General features: G+C 43.4%; 2 protein-coding genes across 2 annotated transcripts in view; one reads left to right on the top strand and one right to left on the bottom strand.

The window, feature by feature from the left end:
- The window catches only part of LOC140724168 (NACHT, LRR and PYD domains-containing protein 3-like), a 56,927-nt gene that overhangs the window by 35,707 nt on the left and 1,440 nt on the right, over positions 1 to 19,780 (bottom strand). The window contains exon 2 of the mRNA XM_073038653.1: positions 10,453 to 10,619. The gene's annotated coding sequence lies outside the window, so the exon portion shown is untranslated. The remainder of the gene's footprint in view (positions 1 to 10,452; positions 10,620 to 19,780) is intronic.
- Positions 16,240 to 19,780, top strand: part of LOC140724163 (NACHT, LRR and PYD domains-containing protein 3-like) — a 47,740-nt gene continuing 44,199 nt past the window's right edge. Inside the window, exon 1 of the mRNA XM_073038647.1 lies at positions 16,240 to 16,399. Within this exon, the coding sequence (XP_072894748.1) occupies positions 16,240 to 16,399 (160 nt within the window). The remainder of the gene's footprint in view (positions 16,400 to 19,780) is intronic.

The following is a 19,780-nucleotide window of genomic DNA, read 5'->3' on the forward strand; positions in this document are numbered from 1 at the left end:
CAGACTGTGAGCATGCGCGATGCGATTTTTACATGGACAGAGCCGGTGGGGGGCCTCGGGAAAAATCCGCAGTCTGCAAATCTGCAGCAGAATAAGAGCAGAAAACAGGATACCGTGACCGGTGGGCGGGTCTCCTCGACAGCAAACCGGCTCCATAGGACATAGGAGCAGAATTAGGCCGTTTGGCCCATCGAGTCTACTCCGGCATTCAATCAAGCTAACCTTTTTCCCCCTCCTCAGCCCCACTCTACGGCCTTCTCATCGTAACCACTCAAGAACCTAGTAAATACCCCCACAGCTCCCTCTGCTAATTCCACACATTCACCACACTCTGGCTACAGAAATGTCTCCGAATCTCTGTTTTAAATAGGCGCCCCTTTGCCCTGAGGCTGATTCGCCATTTTAATTGTGTGGAGATTGACCGCCTGGGTTGTTGGTTCGCAGGGAGAGATCAGTGAAGTGTGTCTGTCTTTGAGCGCAGATAGTTGGAAAATGAGTAAATGGCCGACAGTTCGGGAAGTTACCGGGATTCACTACCCAACATCAGAGCTGCCGACTCGGCACTGGCCTCAGTACTCACCGATGGGAAACTGATTTCTCCCCCGGGGGGGGGGGGGGGAGGGGGCGAGGACCCTCTCCCTGCCACTCCCGATCCCCCAGACGATCCGCTTCAACAACGAATGGGATAAAAACAAACCACCCCCCATCCGGGGGCTGTGAGTATGCGCGGGGTGATTACTGCGTCAGAGCGGAGGGTCACCCCAGGGAGCAAAGTCCAGCGACCGACCCAGCAGACTTGGTGAGGAAAAACATACGCGCCCCTCATATCTCCATTAACCTACACCCTCTCACCTCAAATGGATGGCCTCTTATCTTAGATACTTCAACCCTGGGAAAAATATACCGTCTGTCCACTCATGTATTTCTCTTGTAATCTGAAAACCGTCCATCCAGTCTCACCCCAGCCTGCGCCGCTCTGGAGAAAACAACACAAGTTTGTCCAGCCTCTCGTTATAGCTCATGCCCTCTAATCCAGGCAGTATCTTGGTAAACCTCTTCTGAGCCCTGTCAAAAGCCCCGACATCCTTCCAAGAATGGGGGCGACCAGAACTATATGAAACACTCCAGATGTGGTCTAACTAGGTTTATAAAGCTCCAACAGAAAATCCCGACTTTTGAACTCAGTGCTTCAACTAATAAAGACAACCACGCCATTTGCCTTCTTAACCACCCGATCAATTTGTGCAGTCTCTTTCAGGGAGCGATGAACTTGGAGTCTAAGATCCCTCTGATCATCAACACTGTTCAGGGTTTTGCATTTAACAGTGTACTGTCTCATACATTCGACCTACCGAGCTGCCAAGATGATCATCACTAATCAAATCTCACTGAGATTTCTCAGATCCTGTTGAATTTATTGCCAAGTGCACAAGTAGGGGAAGGTACAGGTACAGAGAAACACTGACTTGTGGCAGCATCACAGGCAAGTACATTCAGATAACACACGGAACACAAGTTATACGATTCTCTGTCAGTAACAAGATAGAAACATGTTTTACTTCATCCTGCTTATAGGACCAGAACAACGGGCTGAGCGGCGGCTTATCTCAGACAGTTCGGTGTGAAGGTCTCACAACCTTCACTTACGGTCAATTATGGAAAACCCTGAACATCCTCTACATAGCACCATACAGAGACAGAGAAGCAGTTTCAGCGACAGGTTACTATCGATGCAATGCTCCTCAGACAGGATGAAGAGGTCAATACTCCCCAATGCCATTAGGCTTTACAATTCAACCGGCAGGACTTAAGAACTTTTTAAAAAGCTATTATTAATGCTTTTTGAGATAGTGATTTAGATGCATATCATATTTTTACTGAGTTAAGTATTGTATGTAATTAGTTTTGCTACAACAAGTGTATGGGACATTGGAAAAAAGGTTGAATTTCCCCATGGGGATGAATAAAGTATCTACCTACCAATCAACCAACCAACCAACCAACCAACCAACCAACCAACCAACCAACCAACCAACCAACCTCGTTACTTAACGCACAGATGGTGCAGAAGAGGTTTACCAGGATATTGCCTGGATTAGAGGGCATGAGCTATAATGAGAGGTTGGACAAACTTGGGTTATTTTCTCTGGAGCCCTGCAGGCTGGGGTGAGACGGTGGAGGTGTATAACATTATGAGAGGCAGAGATAGAGAAGACAGACAATATTTTTTATCCTGGTTAGACATGTCTAATAGAAGAGGCCATGTATTTAAAGTGAGAGCGAGTAGTTTGAAATGAGATGTGAGGGGCAAGTGTTATTAACAGAGAGAGTGGCGGGTTGCTAGGATGTGTTGCCCGGGGTGCTGGTTCTGGCAGACACAGCGGTGACTTTTAAGAGATATTTAAATCAGCACATGAGTGTGAGGGACGTGTGGACATTGTGTTGGCAGAAGGGATTAGTTAGCCATTTGATTCCTAATTTAATTAGCTGAGCAAAACGTTTTGGGCCGAAGATCCTGTTCTGGTACTGTACTGTTCAATGTTCTGTGTCTCTTGTCAAGAGGTTTCAGGGAAACTGAGGTAAAAGGAGTGAGTTGGAGAAACAGGTCAGCTGGAGCCCAATGTGGGAACTGTGAGATCACCCACTTCTGTAGCAGAAACAAATATTGAATTTATTGCCAAGTGCACAATATGGGAAGGTACAGGTACAGCGAAACACTGACTTGTAGCAACATCACAGGCAAGTACATTCAGATGACAGATTATACAATTCTGCGCCATTATCAATATAGAAATACAAATTTTATGTCATTAACAATATACAAATATATATGTTGTGTCAATAATCATAAATACAGATTTTCTGTCATTAACCATGTACAAATATACATTTTTTTCAAGAGCAGTCTTGAAAATGTTAAATTTGTTCCCTCAGCCAAGTTGTTTACACAGTTTGGAAACAACTGAGCTCCAAGCACCGGTCCCTACAACACCCACTGGAACATCATGCAGACCCAAGAAGGGTCTGGTTATTCATTCTCTTTTAACACCAAGACACCAGAAACAGGAGCAGGCCACTCAGCCCGTTCAGTGCTTTCTGTCATTCAACAAGACTCAAGACCAGTTCATTCTTGCCCCCCAACACGACTCCAATCCACTTTGCCCGGACCATCAGCCACACTTGCAGATCAGCAGTGTGCCGGTGTTTGCCTCCCAATGTGGAGAATCCCTCTGCTCGCCTCTGTATCCTGTCCGACCCCTCTCACACCATCTTCATCCTTTCAATAATATACCCCCCTTCCCCACTGTCAATGGGCTCCTTCCCCATCCTGCTCCTTGATCCCCCACTGAGACAAACAACCTCTCAGACTCGATGCTGTTCACACCCCTCTCACACCATCTTTATCATCTCAGTAAAATCCCTCACCCTCGTCATTCTGCCAGATCACTCTCTCTGCGAGCAGCCTGCATCAAACCAATGGGCCGAGCGGTCTCCTCCTCTCTGTCAGCAATACATTATAATCCGGTCACAGAAGTCACTTCACGAACGCACCCAACTTCACGTGGAGGGAAATGTAAATAAATAAAAAGGCTGGACATTTACTTTGAGATTTGTTCTGTTTTGAATGGGAGTTTGGGGACGGGAGCGGAAGTCGGTATCAACAAGGGTAACGCCCTCTCGGCCGGTCCATCTCCGTTATTGGGTGTAAGCAGTGATTGACATCACTTCTCACCAATGTAAAGAGGGTAACGCCTCTGTTGACTGTCGGGTGGGGTGGGTGGGTCAGGTAGCTGTTACCTTAGCCGGTAAAATTCAACCGTCTCAGCACCAGTGTGACGTAAGGAAGTGCACACGTGACGTCAGATCCTAGTGTGGGGGAACTCACGTGATGTCAGGCATGAGGGGACGCAGAGTGATATCAAATCCTAGTGTGGGGAACCCACACCTGACATCAGGCATGAGGGGGTGCAGAGTGACGTCACATGTGGGTGAGAAGTTGTTTTCAAAAGATGTTCAATTGACATTTTTAATGATATCAGGAGAACAATGACGGAAACTTAACAGATTTCATCACTGAATCAGGAGAGTCCCCTGCTATGTGCCCGGCTTTCCCATGTTGTTGACGGAGTGGGCATTGGCACTTTTCACGAACTGGGTCACAAAACCCAAATGTTTCTGGAGAGGACTTTTCAGGGTGATCTGGTTTGGACTGGGCCAGTCAATGCAGTATCCTGTTGTTTACTGATTTCATAAACAATAAACATAAAATGGATTTGACAGCAGTGTAAACACAGATTTATATCAGTTAACAGAAGACCTCTCATCACTGCAGTGTATGTCTCCTGACAAACTAAACACTGACAATGTGGACCACAGATACCCCTTCCTCTAAGTCAGTGTATCATTCAAACAGCTGATCGCTGAGATACACTATATTTGCTGGTCAGTGAAGTTTGCCCAGATTTGGTTGGATGGAGTTGATGTGGAGTTCAGGGGTGTGAAATTGAAAGGACAGGTCAGTCAAACCCTCTGTGTTGTCCATTCGCCCTCCAGTGGTGCCATAGGGACGTTCTGCAAAGTGCAGCACAGTGCCAATTCCAGCTGATGCAAGTGGTTCTCCTGTTTAGGCGACGGTGAGGATGGGGCTGATCACAGGTTTGTGTAAATCGAGCATCGGCTGCAGTGGAAGTGGGCTGGGACCGAGTCGGATGGCTGGAAAGTCCAGGCTGTCTGGTCTTGAAGATCTGATTTTAGTTTCATGTCTGAGCCGAGACTGTGGGATCAATTAGTTGTGGTTCCCCTCGCTGGGAGGGAGGATGTGGGTGATGTGGATCAGTCTATGTGTGGGGGTGTGGGGTAAATGGGGAAAGGGCGTGGGGCCATTGGCGGGGAGAAAGGAGGTTGGGAATGTGGGTTATCAGACGCAGCGTGACCCAGAAGGATAGGACCCAGGATAAATTAAGTCATAAACAAGGGAGGAGTTGGTCCATTGAATCAGACAGGATACGTGACCTTTCAGGAAGCAACAATTCCCTTTTCGCTTTAATTATTGACTAATCTTCCTGAACATTGTGTTTGCTACAGAGCCCCAGAGTCTGGGAACAGCTGAATGGCAGGAATTAGATGGTGATGGTGAGAGGCTGTTTATTGGACTCGAGGCCAGTGCCTAGTGATGATCCCCATGGTTACACCTATTGTTACTTGTCATCTATATCAATCATTTGGTTAGGAATATATAGGGTATAGGTAGTAAGTTTGAATATGGAGCATAGAAACCAACAGCACACTACAGGCCCTTTGGCCCACAACGTTCTGCCGACCATGTAACCTACTCTAGAAACTGTCTAGAATTACCCAACTGCACAGACCTATTTTTCTGAGCTCCATTTACCTATCTAAAAGTCTATTTACCTAATTAGCTCCATTTACCTATCTAAAACCCTATTTTATCCGCTTCCACAAGCCTCGCCAGCAATGAATTCCACACCCACCACTCTCTGCGGAAAAACTCACCTGACATCCCCCCTCTACCTACCTCCAAGCACCTTAAAGCTGTACCCCCTCATATCAATCATTTCAGCCCTGGGAAAAAAGCCTCTGGCTATCCACATGATCAATGCCTCTCATCATTTTATACTCCTCTATCAGGTCACCCCTCATTCTCCGTCACTCCAAGTAGAAAAGGTCAAGCAAGTTTGCAGCAAGTAAGTTCAAAGAATTACTTGTTTTTAAAGATTTTAAGTATAAACTCACCCCTTTGTCTACCTCTCCCCACTCAGAAGTGACCAAAAGCTTTTTCACAAGATGCAAGATATTGAAATGAGCAAAAACTGAGGGAATGTGAGTGACTTTAAAGAGCTGGGATACTGAGAGCACATTACCAGACCTGGAGTGATTGTAACTGGTCTGACAGAGGCATAACTGGTACTTCTGGGCACTTTCAGTCTCATCCCAACTATTTACTACCTTCCTTTGTGCAGGTATGTAATGTCTAAAGGACCAGTGTTTGAGTAAATGAGACTCACGAGACTTTCTCCTGACTGAATCACAGGAAACTCTGAGTCAGATGGGTTCTCTCCAGTTGATGCTCTCAGTCCTCGGGCAGGTTAACTTGCTGCTGTTCCCTCGTCTTCACTCGTGGTTTGCTTCCATTTGGGACATTTCTTCCAATAAATCTCTCACCTCAGGTCTAACTTTAACACAACGGGTTCGACGGACTTGGAGTCCGCTGCGGTCGGGGCGCTTTCACGGTCTGCTGCGTCTGGGAGGCTGGGTCTGACGGAGTTTTCATTGTCTGTGAAGCTGAGTCCACAGGCGCCTTGGAAGTCCATAGCGGGAGTAATCCCTTCTGCCGACTGCGTGGGATGACGAGTCTATCGGGACCCTGAGGACTTGTGGAAACTGTGTCATGGTTTCTTTCGAATTTAGAAACTTTTAGCATCTTTGGACTATTTTTTACTGTGCCTATGGTTTTTTAAAAATCAATTATGGTATTGGCTGCACTGTTGTAACTATACGTTAACTGTAACTATATGTAACTATGTTGTTTTGTGTAGGTCTTGTAACTTTAGTTTTTGGTTTGTTGGGTGGTAGAGTTGGTCTCTTGACTTGATGTGTCTGGGTAGTCTTGCTTTGTCTGGTGGGTTTGGAGCTCCTTTCCGGGGAAACACATTAAGATCGTAGCACATTCCGGTTCACAGTCCGGTCCATGTTCCTTATTCCAGGTTTTCCCCAGTTTCTGTTGAGGAAGCTGATTCTTGTTTGGGCTGGATTGTTCTTGTCCATACCCCCTGTCTGTATCCCTTCCCTTCACCTTCCTCCTGGAGCCTGCGTCGCCTGGAGCCTTGCCTTGCCTTGAGCCTTGCCTTCACCGCTGTCAAGTCCAACCACCGGAGCAAGATAAGGAACTGTCTTACATTGTTTTCAGCTGGAGTTCCAAGGGTTTGCCCACCCCGATGTAACACTCACTGGTCTATAATCCCCAGGATTAAACCCATTGGGTTTATTTATTTATTTTTTTAATTTTATTTAATTGAATTTTTAAATGATTACAAGTGTAGAAAAAAAAAGTGTGTGACCCTTCCCCCCTCCCCTTAATCCCTCCCCCCTAACTTCCCTATATGAAAAAAATTAAGAAAGAAAGAAAAGAAAGAAAGAAAGAGTGCCTGGTTGTTGGAAGGTCTCCACATGCTCCATGGAGTTCTTAATAACTTTAGTATATGTATTTATTTCTTTCCCCAAGTAACCATTAATTTTCTCTTCAGAGCACCTATATATTTAATCCTGTCTTTTGTAAATAAGGGCCCCAGATTTTCAAAAATGTTTCATATTTATCTCTTAAGTTATAAGTAATTTTTTCTAATGGAATACAGCCATAGATTTCTTTTTTCCAACAATCTATACTTAAATATGTATCTGATTTCCAAGTAATTGCAATAGCCTTTTTGGCTACAGCCAGCGCAATTTTTATAAATTCTTTCTGATATTTATTAAGTTTGAGTTTCGGTTTTGTCCCTTCAATATCACCTAGTAAAAGTAATATTGGATTATGAGGAAGTTTTATTCCCGTAATTTGTTCCAATAAAAGTCTTAAATTTGTCCAAAAAGGTTGAATTTTAGAACAAGACCATGTAGAATGTAAAAATGTACCAGTTTCTTGTTTACATCGGAAACACTGATCAGATAAACTTGGATTTAATTTATTTATGTTTTGTGGTGTAATATATAATTGATGTAAAAAGTTATATTGCACTAATCTTAACCGAACATTTATTGTATTTGTCATACTGTCAAGACACAAGGAGTCTTGACTGTCAACTAAACAAGGAGTCCATAAGTCAAGACAAAAATGGGAAAGTGATCCCATTGGGTTTATTGATGTCGCACAGAGCGACTGAGCAGAACCCAAGTGCAGGACACCGGCGTGGAGATTGAGTTGGGGATGCGGGCGCAGGCGTGAACGTTGGACAATAAACCGGAGGAATCTTGACACGGAGCTCTGACATGGAGTCTTGACACGGTGACGGGGTTTTCATGGAATATCTTGAGACTGGAGTTGAACTTAGAACAAACAGTTCTAAGCAGTCGAGAAACAAAGTATCACATGGGAATAGACCAACAAACTGGCAACCTGTGATCGTGTCGCCATCGGATTAATTTCACAGTCTCTGATGAAAACCAGGTGTATGGTAATTGAGTAAACTAGCAGCAATGGAGATCTAATGACTGAAATTAGGGCATAATTAGGGAGAAAGGAGCGTTAAAGGGGAACAGCCAACCGGAACCATGACAATTGCATTATGGAACAACATTTGACAGCCTCCAATCATGTATTACTATCCCTGTGGTTAGAGAGGATACAATCATCATTGTCAATGCCCCGTAACCTCCCCTCTCACTTCCTGTAGTAATGTGGTGTATATTGGTAGATTGAACATCTGTTTCTTAATATTGCCATGCTGCTATGCTATCATCACAATCACTGTCCACCTCATTGGTAACTGAAGCAAAGCATTCATTAAGCACCTCACCTATCACCGCATCCTCCAGGCACGTTTCCACCTTTGTTCCTGAGTAGTCCTAGTTCTACTCTCAATCTATTCACCCTCCTCTTCCTCACCCACATGTAGAATGTCTTTGGTTTCCCGTCGTCCTACTTCCCAAGAACTTCTCAATTTGCCTTCGATCTCCAAGTCGCTTCTTAAGTTCCTTCCAGGGTACCATATAATTCTCTAGAGCCTCGCTTGAATGTTGCTTACTGTACCTAAATAATGCTTCCTTTTCCCTCTTGCTTAAATGTTCTCATCCCTTGTGAACCACGGTTCGTTTATATAAACATTCTTACACTGTGTGTGGAACAAATCTACCCCGAATCGCATTCAAGTGTTCCTGAAACAAACTTCACAGTTCCATCTGGCATTTCCCTTTGAGAATGTTTTCCCAATATACACCCCCAAGATGCTTCGAATACCATTGTAACTATCCAAACACTGGTTAAATACTGCCTCGTATCGTCTGCTACTATCCTTGTCCATGACAATGATAAAAGTTGGGGTGTTGTGGTCTCTATCTCAAAAAGGTCACCCATCGTGACATCTATCACCTGACCTGCATCATTGCCTCATACTAGATACAGTATGGCAAATCCTCCAGTTAGCCCATCCACATACCATGTCAAGAATCCTTCCTGGACCCACAACACATTCTGCCCCATTGACACATTTTGGAACAAGGAGGTGCAATCAACGTCAGGAAAGTTGAGATCAATAATGATAATAACCTTGTTGTTTTTGCACCTTTCCCAAAACTGCCAAGTTATCTGCTCTCATTATCCCAGTGGCTTTGGGGGAGGCCTATAGAATACTCACAGAATGATAGCTCCCTTCCCTTTTCTGATTTCCACCCACATTGATGTCCTCTGCTTATGTAACTGTCATATGATTCCTAATTAGTAAAGACAATTCTCCGCTTTTCACCTCCTCCCCCCATATGTATTATGAAACAAGTAAAACCTGGAGCATCAAACACCAATCCTGCCCTTGTAACAGCCCGGTCTGTGTAATGGTGATAACATGTACCATCCATGTTCTAAGTTACTCGTACTCTTAATACATATTGTATTGAATTAAAGACATTTCCAACTGACTACATGATGCCCTGTCGACATCCGATCGTTCCACAGTCTCTGTGAACTTCGCATCTACCTTTATATCAACTCTTCTATTATCTGGTTCCCATCCCGCAACGACTGAGTTTAAACTAACCCTGGCAGCTCCAGCAGTCCTGGCTGCAGGGACATTTATTCATCTCAAGTACAGATATAACCCATGCCTTTGGTACAGGGCCAAATGGGAACATAACTTCATTATAAAACCTAAATATACTTAATCACAGGTTCGTAGTTTCTGACAATTTATTAGTAGAAAAGCACTTGATGGCGACAGGGTATACAAATGTAAATTATTGGTTGGCATTTGCTAGTTAAGACTGAAATGTGGTGCTGGGACATTTGGCTTCAAGAGGGTTTGCGGAGGCTTGTGCGACAACATACTCGAGGGCAAGTATATCGTTGCAGTTTGCAATAGACAGAGGAGTCAATGGCATGTTGCTGTAGTTCATGGTAATTCCACATTTCTGCAATCACTAGAGCAGGAGAAAACTGCGGCCTCTTATAAAGGGAGGAAATTCTCAACGCATTTTGAGATTATTGTGACCTAACACAGCCAAACAAGGAAACAGCAGAACTGATAAGAGTTTGAAATGAGCAAACAATATGAGGGAATGTGCGTGGCTTCCCAGAGTAATTAGCAAATCTGCAGTGAGTGCAAATGGGTCTGACAGATGCATACTGGTAATCCGAGGCTTATTCAGTCCCACTCCAGCTATTTCCTACCTTCCTTGATACAGAAATGTAATGTCTAAAGGACCAGTGTTTGGGTACATAAGACTCACCAAACTCTCTCCTGACTGAATCAATGGAGACGCCAAGTCAGATGGGTTATCTCCATTTGCTGCTCTCCGTCTTCGGGCTGGTTCATTGTTGCTGTTCACTCGTCTTCAGTTGTGATTTTCTTCCTGTCGTGGCCTTTCTTCCAATAAATCTCGCAGGTCAGGTCTACCTTTAACCAGAGAGATAATGAAGCATGTTACTCATACAAAGTAGAACGAAGAAGTAAACTTATTGGAACTTAAACTTGAACTCATATATAATGATGCGAGTGAAGAAATCTGTAACTGCCCCTCACACTTACCAAAGCCTGACATGGGATACAAAGAAACACAAACAAAATTGCTGCAGGACCTCATCAGACCAGGCAGCATCTGTATGTCGACTCTACTCTCTTCCATAGATGCTGACTGGCCTACTGAATTCCTCCAGCATTTTATGTGTGTTGCTTGGCAGCATCTGAAGATTTTCTCTTGTTTGTGATGGGACACAAAGAAGTTATTACTCAGTCATGGTATAAGATACAAATCATAATGCACAGGAGTAGAATTAGGTGATTCGGTCATTCTAGTCTGCTCCATAATCAATCATGGAGGATTTTTTTTCCAACACCGTATTCTTGCTTCCCTGCTATAGCACGCAACCTATTTAGCAATCCAGAACATGAATATACCCAACGACAGCCTCCACCAAATTCCACAGATCAACCAACATTTGGCTAAAGTAATTACTCTCATCTCAGTTTTAAATTGAAGCTTCTTTATTCTGAGGCGGTACTCTTAGATCCCAGACTCTCCGTCTAATCAAGACACCCTCTCCATTCTCACTGCAACCAAACCTCTTGTCATTCAGTCGGTGTAAATAATCACCCCTGTCCTAACCCGCCAACCATCTGAACTCCACTGAACACAGGCCCAGGGCCATCAAATGCTCCACATGCATAATGCTTATCATTCCTCGGATTATTCTGTGAACCTTGTTATCAACAACTGTACTGAATACATTTCCGGGGTAAAAATACAGGACAATTGGTACCAGGATAATGCACTGGGAAAAGCTGTGTGGTTTCTTCGCTCTTCTATCAACTGTCACAAAACCAGCGCTGGTGCGCTGATCCATTCGCAGGAGATTTAAAATGTTCCAGGTGAATGTAATAAAGAGAAACGAGAATCACAAGAAACGCTCAGCAGGTAAGGAGCAGCTGTTGGGAGAGGGAAAATGTTACCGATTCGGTTTCCTGACCTTTCGTCAGAATGGATTCATCCAGGTTTTAGTGGAAAATCTCGGGTTGTTCTCCATGGAGCGGTAGGGACTGAGGGGAGATCTGATAGAGGTTTATAAGATTACGAAAGACGTAGGTAGAGTAGACAGGGAGTATCGTTTCCCTCTTTGAAATGTCTAATACCAGAAGACATGCAATGAATGTGTGAGGGAGTAGATGCAATGGAAATGTGAGGGTAAGTTGTTTTACTCAGGGAATTGTGGATGCCTGGAATCTGCTGTCTGTTATGGTGGTGGAAGCAAATAGATCGGAGGCGTTTAAGAGACGTTTAGATAGGCACATGTGTGTGAGGAAGATTGAGCGGATACGGACATTGTGTAGGTAGGAGTCATTAGTTTTTTTTGGGGGGGGGGTTTGATTTACTTTTCAGCTGGTTTGGCACACCATTGTGGCCGAAGGGCCTGTTCCTGTGATGTACTGTTCCATGTTCTGATCTATCTTCAGCATCTAGTGTTTCTCTTTGACTCCCACTGGCAGATAGACAGGTGAGAGTGAGGGGGAATTTCCAAATGTGAATTCAGTTCTGAAACCCCGGTCTATTTCTACCGGTGCAAACACAAAACAGGGTATTTAATCACAGCCTCTCCCTGTGAGGGATGGAATGGGAACTCATTTTCTGCCTAGCTTCCAAAGGAACTTCAGAAACAAACATCTGAGCACAGAACAGAAATACTCGCTCAACATCTCATAAACGGGGACAACTTGATTCCCTGATTCATTTTATCTGAGTCAAAACAAGTGAGGTATCCCTGGATGCAACCCCAGAGGGTCACAGCCCACACCGAGAGCCTCGCACATTTTTTCCACATCTCACACTGAGAGATTCACGCTACCAATATCCAGCCCCCGGAGACGTCTGCTTCGTTGCGGAAGGAGGAACATCCAGCCGCATCTGTAAAATCACCAACGTAGAACGAAGCCCAAACACTGACAGTTCCATATTCCTGGAGCCCCCATCCCAAGATTGTATCTCAAGCACCAGCTCTCCCAGGGCACTTTGTTGCCGGAAATATGCGGCAGTGTCTCAGCTAATCCCAGTTCAAACATTTACACTCCCACACCAACCCGTGACAGAACTGGAGCCTGATGATCCTTTGTCTGGACAGGGATCAGCCGGGAGACATGGGCACTGGGTCACAAAGAGGGTGCTGATACATTTCAACTTGTCTCCACAGTTACACTGAACATACTTGTTCATTATTTTATTGTTGAGTGCGGTGTAGCCCAGGTCAATTAGCAGCCACTTTCCCCGTCGCACAACAGGAACAAAATGTTGTAAATATAAATTTGAAAATATAGCACAGGAAAATATGTACAGGAGATATTTTTGTTCTTTTGATGCACAATACACTGACTGACTGGAAGATGTTTGACACAGTGAACAGAATTGCATAAATGCAATCTCTACAATCATTAGTTGTTTCTTTATTCCAACACAGCCATCATCCATCCCGCCCAGTGAAAGCTCAAAGTATCCTCGTATCAACCGCGGCTGCTGCGGCCCCTGTCTCTCCTCCGAGAGTCAATAACCGGAGAGCGATAAACATGTTCAACTCTCCTTCCAGCTCTGGTGAGCGGTTGCCCTGGCGACGGAGGAAGTGGCTCGCAAAGATAACCGAAAAAGGAAATAACACACTCAAAGTGACATTTTCTGAATTTCATTAATGCAAAGATGAACTGAACATTCAGCCATTTTGTGATGGTGATCCTAAAATTCCAGCGGTTGTATTTACCCTGTCGAGGTGCATTCAGCCAATCTCACGGTGGTTCCAGCTCTACAGAACTCTCAGCACTGCAGACGCTGGTCCAAAAAAAAAACACATTGTTGGATAACACCTGTCGGCAACGAATGTCGAATATGTGTCGAACGACCAAATTAAATTCACAGAGCCCTCAGAGCGCAGACATAGGTCTATTAGCCCATCCAGTCCGTGTCATGTTCGGTGTGGTCCCATCCCCCTGCACCCAGACCACAGCCCTCTATACCTCCCTCATCCATTTACCTACCCAAACATCTCTCAAATACTACAATTGAACCTTCATCTCTTACTTCCCCCTCAGAAAACCTTTAAATGTGTCACATTCTCAATTTCTCGATCTTACCCAACCTGAGTGGAAAATGCCTACCTGCATTCATCCTTTCTATGTTTCTATGTTTCTAGCGGGGCTTGGAACCTAGGGTCCATGGACCCTTTCTTTAATTGTAGGGGCAAATGGCATAGAAAAGTTGGAACCCTGCTCGGATACCGCCTCATTCCCCTGTATTCCAGGTAATCAAGTCCTAACCTGTTCAACCTATCACTATAATTATTTCCTGAAACACCAGCAATGTCCGCGGAATTTTCCATGCACACTTTCACTCATCGATATCTTTCCTCGAAGTTCGGACCAGAGCTGCACACAATTCTGCGTATTTTGGAATCACTGTGACTTTTACAACTTTAGCATTAATATCCCGACCCTTCTTCCTAATGGTCAATATGCCCAAAAATCTCTTTACGACTCTTTACGACAAAGGAATTGTGGATCTGTAACATCCACACAAGGACAAGCTGTCTCAAAACGGTTATTTTCCACAAGCAGTAAGCCTGATCAACACCTCTACTCACTAACCACACCCTCCACACCCCACCCACTACTAGGTTAACATTCCCTGACAGCTCTAGACACTCCTGTGCCTAACGTTACTTTATGGACAGACAATCAATGTCACAGACCAGACAATTGTGCAATATTGCAAAGGAAGAATGGCTGAATCAAAAATGCAATGGAGTAGAAGGTCATATTAACAACAGCAAAGAAATGCACAGAAAATTAAGGAAATTACAGCAATTTAGAAAATCTCCTCTACAGGATGCATAGGATCAGCAGACGGATCCATCCTAAGATATCCAGCTAAAGTATGTGAGAGTTGAATTCAGTATATAGATCAGCTTTTTGAAGATTAATAGAGGGGAACCCCATAAAATAAACATCCAAATTCTGGCCCACCTATTACCAAAGAAGAAAGAACTAAAGCAATGAAAAGCATGAAACAAGGTCATGTCTCTGGACCTGATGAAATTTCAGTGGAAATGATACAAGCCCCAGAAGATCTGGGTATGGATATTCATTTTGAAGAGTTTAATGGCATATATGAGTCTGGTGTATTGCCTGACGATCTCTTGAAATCAGTATTTATAATTCTGCCTGAAATTCCTGGAACTATTGACTGCGAAAATTATAGAACAATCAGTCTCATGAGTCACATAACAAAGATTTTGTTGATAATTGTTCTGAGTCAAATTAAAAACAATTTAAGGCCAGAAACTTCTGAACTGCAATATGGGCTTATGGAGGATAGAGGAACAAGGAACGCAATTTCATACTACGAATTCTTTCAGAAAGGGCAATTGAGTGTCAAAATGATGTCTTTTTATTTTTTATTGATTTCACTAAAGCATTCGACAAAGTGTAACATGAAAAACTATTTCAAATTCTCACTTAACTAAACATTGACGGAAGGGACCAGTAACTTATTCAAAATTTATATTGGAATCAAACAGTGGCTGTAAAAATTGATGATAATATAAGCAGTTAGACTAAAATTCAAAGGGGAGTTAGAGATGCGTTGCCTCACCGGAATTATTTAATATCTAAACTGAAATAATTCTCAGAGAAATAGAAGACCTAGATGGGGTAAAAATTGGAGGGGTTTGCAGCAACAATATAAGATATGCAGACGATACCCCCCTAATAGCAAGTGCTGCAGAAAACTTACAAATCCTCCTAGACAAATTAGTACAAACAAGTGCAGATTTTGGTCTAACAATCAACGGTAAAAAAAAACACATGTATGGAAATATAAAAAGGGCAGGATATTCCCTACTGCCAATTGTCCATCGGTAACAAAGAGATTGAACAAAAGATTGGCTTTAATTACCTTGGTAGCTTTATATCACAAGATGCTAGAAATAAAGTAGAAATAAAAAGAAGAATTGCTATTGCCAAAACCAACGTCCAAAAAATGAATAAAAACACAAAATGCTTGCAGAACTCAGCAGGCCAGACAGCATCTATGGGAGGAGGTAGTGACAACGATTCGGGCCGAAACCCTTCATCATTCTACCTCCTCCCATAGATGCTGTCTGGTCTGCTGAGTTCTGCCAGCATTTTGCGTTTTTATTTATTTCCAGCATCTGCAAATTCACTCCTGTTTCCAAAAAATGAAACTCATTTTTACCAACAGACACATTTCTATGACAACAAGGCTTAGGCTACTAACGTGATACATCTGGTCAATCTTGCTGTATGTTTCCGAAACATGGGCTGTAACACCTGAACTCCAAAAAAAAACTTAGAAGCAACAGAAATGTGTTTTTTTTAGAAGAATGCTGAAAATATCATACAGAGATAAGGTAACTAATGAGACGGTACTCCAACGCGCACATGCAAAAAGATCTTTAATGAGAACATTAAATGAGAGGAAGCTTAAATTCCTGGACCATGTCATCAGAAAGGGAGAAATAGAATGCCTTACATTGCAAGGCCCTATGCCTGGGAAACGCGGAAGAGGAAGACAAGAAGAAAATATATGGACACTGTGAAAGAACTAACAGATCTAAGTGTGCGACGGATCATTGACGCTGTGAGGAGTCATCGGATGTGGAGAGCCATGATCGCCCAAGCGTGTAACATGCAAGGCACATGCAGAAGAAGAACCAATGTTAGTCTCATATGTCCAGACACTCCTGTGAATAACGTCACTTTATGGACAGACAATCAATCGTTTTAAACTATCATACATTATGTATTGTGTTTTGTTTATTATTGTGGTCTCTATCATTATTTTTTTTTCTGTCTTGCTTTGGATCCAAAGTATGATTTATTTTGTTCTCTTTTACACTTGTGTACTAGAATGACACCAAATATTTTTGAATCTTGAATCCTGGGGAAAATGCCACGACCAACCTCATTATTTATATTCCATCTTGATTTCATGAACTCCTACAATGTCACCCTCATTCCCATCTGGACTAAAGATCCAGCTCAGCCAAAAGCTTCCTATGACTCGGCCCTCTAGTCCAGGCAACATCTTCAGCAATCTCTTTTGCACCCTCTCCAGCTTGATAATATATTTACTACAGTAGGGTGAACACAACGGGACATAATACTCTGTGTAGCCATGTACATTCAGATACATATCAATGGCATGAATAGTAAATTACAGAGATCTCAACACTGACACTCACATCCTACTCGTCATAGGCCTCCATTCGTTAGAACCATCTACATTCATTCCCCTCTCCTTCTTGTTCTCGAGCCCGGTGTGAATCCACCTCGCCAGCTCCCTGTGAATCCCACGTGACCGAACCTTCCCGATCAGCTGCCATGCGGGATCTTGTTAGAGACTTTACCAAAGTTCAGATGAACATCACTGCCCAACTTCACCTAACGCCCTAGTTCATTCTTAAATAATCTCAAAAATACTTGACAGATATGATATCCTATTGGACAGTGTAGACGGTGATTTCCCCATAACCAATGCCCAACCACACGAGACTTCAGCTTAACTGCAGACTGAGAAAATTCCGATCCCAGCTGCAGAATTACCAACCTGGACTGTAGCCCGCATACTGCCAGTTCCATATCCTCAGAGTCACCAGCCCAATATTATCACCCAATACAAAGACGCCTTGGTGCCGGCAATTTGCCGTGAAGTTCCTGCCATTTCCGATTCACAAACTAAGGTGGAATTGGAACCTAATGACCCTCTGCCGGGGCCGGTGCTCAGGCTGGTTCCCCGGTCTGTATAGAGGATGCGGATACACTTCAGCCTGACTCCAGCTGCTAAACCGAGCACATTTGATCTCTATGTCATCGCTGTGTGGGATCTTGCACAGCAGAGCAGGCTGCCATGTTTCCTGCAGTGTAGCAGGAACAAAATGTAAAATTATAAAGTAGAAAATGCTGGGAGCTCAGTACATCAACTATGTCTCTGAAAGGACAAATGGTGGAAGACCCAGTTCCAGAACTGAGAATGTCCAAAATGCTGCCGATCTGCTGAGCGTCTCCAGTATTTTCCCTTCCTTACTTTAAATTTCCTGCAACTGTAGTATTTTCTCCCTCTTCATTTTAATGCACAGATAGCAACTGATTGCCACCCTGAACTGTAAATGCCACCCCACCCCAAACAATTTGTTAGTTCTGAGTTTATTCTGACCCTGGTGTAACACATCCCATACAGTCAATGCTCACAGCATCCTTTCCTCCCACTATCACTCTGTTACATTTGCTCCCGAGGCCACTGTCTCTACACTGAGAGGCGGTGACCACAGAGCGCTAAAAAAAATGTGCAACTCTTCTTGCAGCTCTGGTGGGCCGTTACCCTGGAAACAGAGGAAGTGGCTCACCGAAAATAACCGAAAAGGGAAATAACAAACTCAACATCAGATGCTATGAGTTCCATCATGACAAAGATTAACACTGCAGCCATTTTGTAACAGTGAATCTAAAATTGAAATGGTTGTTTTTACCCTGCCACGTGTTGTGGCCAACTAAACCTCTGGTATTCCTAGCGAACAATAACTTACTAACTAACTAACTAACTAACTAACTAAATAAATAACTAAACAAACAAACAGACAGGCACACAAATAAATAAATAAATTAATTAATAAATAGAAAGGTGCAATACTAAAATCACAATGAAGACAAAGTTTAGAAGAGAGATTGCTGAAATATATCACTGAGGGATTGGGATACAGGCTGGACAAACATTGAGCAAGCAGGTTGATATATATCATTGAGATAGTGGGATACCGGCTGGACAGAGGTGGAACAAGATGGTTGATGTATATCATTGAGCTGGTGGGATACAGGCTGGACAAACATGGAGGAAGGCTTTATATATATATAATTGAGCTGGTGGCATACAGGCAGGACAGAGATTGAACAAGATGGTTGTGATATATCATTGAGGTGGTGGGATACAGATTGGACAGAGGTGGAACAGGATGGTTGATATATATATAATTGAGGTGGTGGGATACAGGGTGGACAGAGGTTGAACAAGATGGTTGATATATATCATTGAGTTGATGGGATGCAGACTGGACAGAGAGTGAAAAAGATGGTTGATATATATCATTGAGGTACTGGGATACAGGCTGGACAGAGGTGGAACAAGATGGTTGATATATATCATTGAGGTGGTGGGATACAGACTGGACAGAGGTTGAAGAAGATGGTTGATATATATCATTGAGGTGGTGGGATACAGGCTGGACAGAGGTTGAACAAGATGGTTGATATATATCATTGAGTTGATGGGATGCAGACTGGACAGTGGTTGAACAAGATGGTTGATATATAGCATTGAGGTACTGGGATGCAGGCTGGACAGAGGTGGAACAAGATGGTTGATATATATCATTGAGGTGGTGGGATACAGGCTGGACGGAGGTTGAACAAGATGATTGATATATATCATTGAGTTGGTGGGATACAGGCTGGACAGAGGTTGAACAAGATGGTTGATATATATCATTGAGTTGGTGGGATACTGGCTGGACAGAGGTTGAACAAGATGGTTGATATATATCATTGAGGTGATGGGATACAGGCTGGACAGAGGTTGAACTAGATGGTTGATATATATCAAAGATTTGATGGGATGCAGAATAGACAGAGGTTGAACAAGAAGGTTGATATATATCATTGAGGTGGTGGGATACAGGCTGGACAGAGGTGGAACAAGATGGTTGATATATATCATTGAGGTAGTGGGATACAGGCTGGACAGAGGTGGAACAAGATGGTTGATATATATCATTGAGTTGGTGGGATACGGGCTGGACAGAGGTTGAACAAGATGGTTGATATATATCATTGAGTTAATGGGATGCAGAATGGACAGTGGTTGAACAAGATGGTTGATATATAGCATTGAGGTGGTGGGATACAGACTGGACAGAGGATGAACAAGATGGTTGATATATATCATTAAGGTGGAGGAATACAGGCTGGGCAGAGGTTGAACAGGATGGGCAGGAATGAGATGATGGAACCAG

Source organism: Hemitrygon akajei, unplaced genomic scaffold, assembly GCF_048418815.1.
Source record: "Hemitrygon akajei unplaced genomic scaffold, sHemAka1.3 Scf000168, whole genome shotgun sequence".
In the NCBI taxonomy this organism is placed as follows: Eukaryota; Metazoa; Chordata; class Chondrichthyes; order Myliobatiformes; family Dasyatidae; genus Hemitrygon; species Hemitrygon akajei.